At 50.3% G+C, this 4,810-nt stretch overlaps 1 protein-coding gene across 3 annotated transcripts in view; it reads right to left on the bottom strand.

The window, feature by feature from the left end:
• Nucleotides 1-129: 129 nt before the first annotated feature.
• Nucleotides 130-4,810, bottom strand: part of Dnah10 (dynein axonemal heavy chain 10) — a 119,316-nt gene continuing 114,635 nt past the window's right edge. The window contains exons 75-79 of one of the 3 annotated variants that reach the window (XM_031337971.1): nt 4,531-4,742; nt 4,268-4,435; nt 2,420-2,600; nt 877-992; nt 130-491 (exon numbers count right to left, since the gene is read on the bottom strand). In XM_031337971.1, coding sequence (XP_031193831.1) covers nt 345-491; nt 877-992; nt 2,420-2,600; nt 4,268-4,435; nt 4,531-4,742 — 824 coding nt within the window. In that variant the 3' untranslated portion in view covers nt 130-344. Of the gene's footprint in view, nt 492-876; nt 1,023-2,419; nt 2,601-4,267; nt 4,436-4,530; nt 4,743-4,810 lie in introns of all 3 variants that reach the window. The other 2 variants (XM_031337970.1, XM_031337972.1) reach the window with 2 other exon arrangements.

Here is a 4,810-nt window from a genome sequence, read left to right as displayed (position 1 = left end):
GATGTGGTGGTTCAGGTTTATTGACCCCAGTGCTGGGGAGGTAGAGATGGGGACTCTGGCAAGTCAGAAAATCCAGGATCATGAAACCTGGTCTTTTTAAAAAAGCAGAAAGCAACACACACATACATACACACTGCAAAACTAAGTTCATTTAATGGGAAAATACATTCATTTAGTTGGCCGATTTCAAATGCAAGGAAAATCAGCATCAGACACCTTTCCCGACCACCCCACCTGGCCCAGGGAAGCCCCCGGAACACAGTCTCCCACTCTTAGCCAGCGCCAGCGCCTCTGTGGCCTGCCACAGGCATTATAGCTCCATCTCAGTCTTCCACCTGCTGGGGTTAGTCCGAGTTCAGGGTGAGGCACACCCCCTGAAGCACCCAGTGCGAGATGTGTTTTGCAGTAAAGAGGTCAGCTTCGAACACTAAGCCGACTCCCATGGCATTTCTCCTCATGGAGGTGGTGTAGACAGGGGTCCGGAAGGTGTTCTGCAAGGGAGAGGCTCATGACTAGAGGGCTTAACCTGAGCGCTCTTTACATGTAGCAGCCTTGGCCTTGCGTGTGAGTACCATGGACTGCTGGGAAAGTCCACAGACAAGCTTATCAAAGATGGACCCTGGCCAGGCAAAATAGAAGGCACCTGCTGTCCACACTAAAGCCATTTTCTAACTCCATTTGTGTGTCCAAATTCTACTTTCCCTGGGTCTCTACCACAGGCTCTGGGCTTGGACTTGACCCCTGTGGATGATGGGTACCCATGCATGTATACCAGAGTTTTCCCCTGAACTGGCCCCATAGCTTAACCATGTCTCCAAGATTTCCCCAGCTTACCCTGAGGAGGGAAGGCACTGTGGGGCCAGGGAGGAGACTCACCTGTAGCTTCAAGCGATGACCTTCAATGGGGATGATCTTCAAGATGGGCAGGTCTACAACCAGCACCTTGGGCTTGCTCTTGACCAGACACCCTCTGTCTATGTCCCAGTCAGCACCTTCCAGGTAGAGCCCAGAAACAAAGCACCCTGGGTGTGACAAGACGATGTGTCTGTGTCCTGCTGTGTGGCTGCTGCTCTCAGGTGTACACAGAGGACAAGTGCAGAGACCACTGAGGGGGCCCTCCCACCCCAGAACTCAACCCTGCCCCCACTTCCCAAGTAAAAGAATAGCTAGACAGAAGACAAAAGGCTCCAGGGAAGTGGGTCCACATAGGCACCTCTTGCCCTAGGCTCTGGCTTCAGGGCATAGACAGTTGAAAACAAGCACCCAGCATCCTCTGAGCCAACGGCAAGTTCAGGAGTACGAGGTTTGGCATGCAGAAACCCCCAAAGCCAAGAGCACCAACACTTCCCCCTCACCAAAGGCAAAAACTATCATCATCCTGCCCTTGGCCAGAATGGCAGCTGGATGCTCGCTAGTAGGACCTATCTGAGGATCCCTGAGACTCCCCCATATAATCCACTCTCCTTAAGCAGCCGGAAAGAAGCTTCTGTTCTTTGTGCTCCTGTGGGTTCTAGCCAGGGAAAGGGTTTTCTACTGGAACGTGCATAGGGTGCTGCTGGGGGAGCTGAAATCAGCACGTTCTAGCAGCTGTGTCCCATGGGCAGGGTTAAGGGGTGAGTGCAGTCCAACACAGAACTTAAAGCAGACCTTAAAACAGTGTGAGTCTTTTTTTTTTGTTTTTCATGATTTTTTCCCCAATTATTCACTTTGCATCCTGGCCACAGTTCCCTTCCCCACTCTCCTCCCACTACTACCTTCACAAATCCCTCCCCATTACCCAGTCTCCTTGGGAGAGCCAGAGGGGTCAACTAACCTGCGCCCATGGGAGCTCAGAGACAGAACCACCAACCAGAGTATCGGGCTGGACCTAGGCCCACTACGCATTGGTAGCCGATGTGCAGCTTGGTGTTTGCAGCTGTCTCTGACTTTTGCCTACCGTTGGACCTCTTTCCCCTAACTGGACTGCCTCGTAGGGCCTCAGTGAGAGAGGATGTGCTGAAATTTTTAAACAGACTGCAGTTCTCAAATGAGAACTTTATAATTAATAGTGTCCTGTCACAATGTCAAAAGGTTGGGCGTGCCTGACAGGCTCCAGGCCAGATTAGCCTATGTGCTCTCTGGCTCCCACTCTTCTGCCCCTCAGGGATTACAAGGAAGCCATCAGAGATCTCTTTGAAAACTCACTGGACCCAGGAACCCACTTGCAGCAAACTAACTGGATAAGTATAGTCAGGCCTATCTATCCACCTACCCCATGTCCCTGCTAGTCTCCATTGAGAAACTCTGCTCTCTGAGATGCCACAGAAAGCACGGTAGACAACAGCCCTGTTTAAGCAAGGCCTAAACCACATGGCGCTTTGATTTGGGAATGATTCTGGGAGGGAAGCCCCAGATGGAGAGCAAGAGACATTTACCATACCTTGCCCCGCACGCTCGTTTACTTCATCAGCATCTTGGAACTTGGTCACTTGTGTAAACAAGGTGGACCTGTCCAGTGGCCAGCCATTCCTCCGGCATGTGGCCTGTACCAGGGCTGTGAGATAGGACTCTGGGATGTGCAGCCCTGAGAGCCACATCACACTGGGCTCACTCTCCGTGACCTGGAAAGTAGGCAAGGTGTGGGAACTTGGGCTGTGACATCAGGTTCAAAGCTGATAAAATACTTATTTCCCATGGTGACAATTGCTGGTATTAGGTCAATTTGCTTTCCCCTGGGGAAACAGCTGACCACCAGACTCTAGGTGGACCAACAATTTAGGGAGATACCAAGGTCATTACAGTATTTGCCACACAAATGTGGGGACCTGAATTTGCTCCTCAGAACCCACACCAGGTATAGTGGCATATCCTTGTAACCCCAGTGTTGAGGCAGTAGTAACAGTTCTTGGGTGTGCCCTGACCAGCCAGCAAAATCAGTGAACCCCGGGTCCTAATGAGAAATTCAATCTCAACAAACAGTCATGGCTCAGAGGAATGACACTCGGGGTTTATGTATGGCTTCTATACACATGTGCACACACCAGCATGCACTCAGATATATGCACACCAGATCAAACCTCCCACTGTTTTCTCAAGTGGAGAATTATGAAGCCCAGAAGCCACCAAAGAAAACACTTGACTGCACACAAACTTCTTAAAGTCCTTCTATTGAAACACACACACACACCATCCAAGTCAATGGCTTCCAGCAGGGAAGTGTTTATACATAACCAAGGGTTATTTTGTCTCAAACATAGAGAGCTCTTAAAAACCCAATGAAAAGAGCTGGGGAGATATTTCAGTGGATAAAGCCACACACAAGCCTGAGGACCTGGGTTTGGACCTCTAGAAACTATGTAATGCTGTGTGTGCTGTAAACCTAGGGCCCCTACAGTTAGAGGGGAGGCAGATAAGAGGACCGGCCAGGTAGCCTGCAGTGTGCATCAGTGAGCAGGAGACCCTGTCTCAAATAAGTCAGAAGGCAATGACTAACTCTCAAAAGTTGTCCTCTGACCTCCATATATGAAACGCACACACACACACATACCATCCTTTTTTTTTTTAAATCAATGTAAAAAGATGGAGTCTTCCACCAAAAGGAAATAGACATGAAGGACAGTTCACAGAAAATACAAAATGTCTTTAAGCATATGAAACACCCTGCACTTCACCTTCATTAAAGAAAGGCAGAGCAAAACCAATTAGATATTCCATTAGCAAGCAGAGGCTCCAAACTCAAAGACCACAAAGATTTAAAGAAGAGAACAAGCCTGATCCCCAAGTATCACAGCTTCAGCCTTCCAGAATACGCACAGATAAGACTTGATTGAACTCACACCTGTAATCCTAACACTTGGGAGGCTGAGGCAGGAGGATTGTTACCAGTTCAAGGCCAGCCTGGGCTACAGAGTTAGAGGCTATCTCACAGTCAATAAGTCAATCAAATGCATGTGTGCTCTAGGCGCATGCACAGACTGCATTCACGGACAGTGACAATGGTGTTCTTTGTGGCACACAGGTACATAGTCACCACCTGAATGTCCACCCATAAGGGGAAGGATAAAGACCCTAAAAAGAATGAGCTAGAACAAAGGCTAAGACGTACTCTGAAGAAATCATCATAGGAGCATAGCAAGTCGGAGTCCCAGAGGCAAACCAGCCCAGACTGGCCCTGTGGCCACTGAGGCTGTCCCCAGCACACCCAATACACATTCACAGGGGTCAACACTGGGAAAAACGGGTGCACATAGGTGTCCAGAAACAAACTCACGGTGGCCCCGGCACTCACCCACAGTGTGTACTGGTTGAACCGCCGCAGGAAGTAGACCATCCAGTTCCCAAGGGTCTTCAGGGTGTCGGGAGCAAGCTTCCTCCAGATGTGAGGGATGTGCCCAAGGAAGAGAGACCTGGCTACATCATCTAACTCATTGCTCATTCCAACTTCCCCAGCCAAGGCCTGTGAGCAGGATGGAGACTCCTCAGCAGGACTGTTGGAGGGCCAGGGACCCCTCTCTCTGTGAGGTATTGCCAAGCCCATGGGCACATGCTCACCCTCTGGAGTTCAGCCAGGGACCTGCTCATGCGAATGACAAGCTTGTTGAAGCGCCCCAGCTCCTGCAGCAGTACCACCGAGGTGGGTGTGACGTTCAAGCCCAGGTGCTTCCGAACCACGTCCAGGTCAAAGATCTTGGGCATCTTGTTCTCAATGTCTTTGGCCACCTGGCCAATGTAGTCATCACGGCTGACGCCGCTGCTGGACTCCCCTGGAAGGACGATGACATTTTAAGGGACTTGGAGGATGGGGCTTTGGAAGCCCCCTCATTCTTGGAAA

The sequence above is a fragment of the Mastomys coucha genome, unplaced genomic scaffold, assembly GCF_008632895.1.
Source record: "Mastomys coucha isolate ucsf_1 unplaced genomic scaffold, UCSF_Mcou_1 pScaffold22, whole genome shotgun sequence".
In the NCBI taxonomy this organism is placed as follows: domain Eukaryota; kingdom Metazoa; phylum Chordata; class Mammalia; order Rodentia; family Muridae; genus Mastomys; species Mastomys coucha.
The sequence above is the reverse complement of the archived record's forward strand: the minus strand, read 5'-3'. Positions and strand labels throughout refer to the sequence as shown.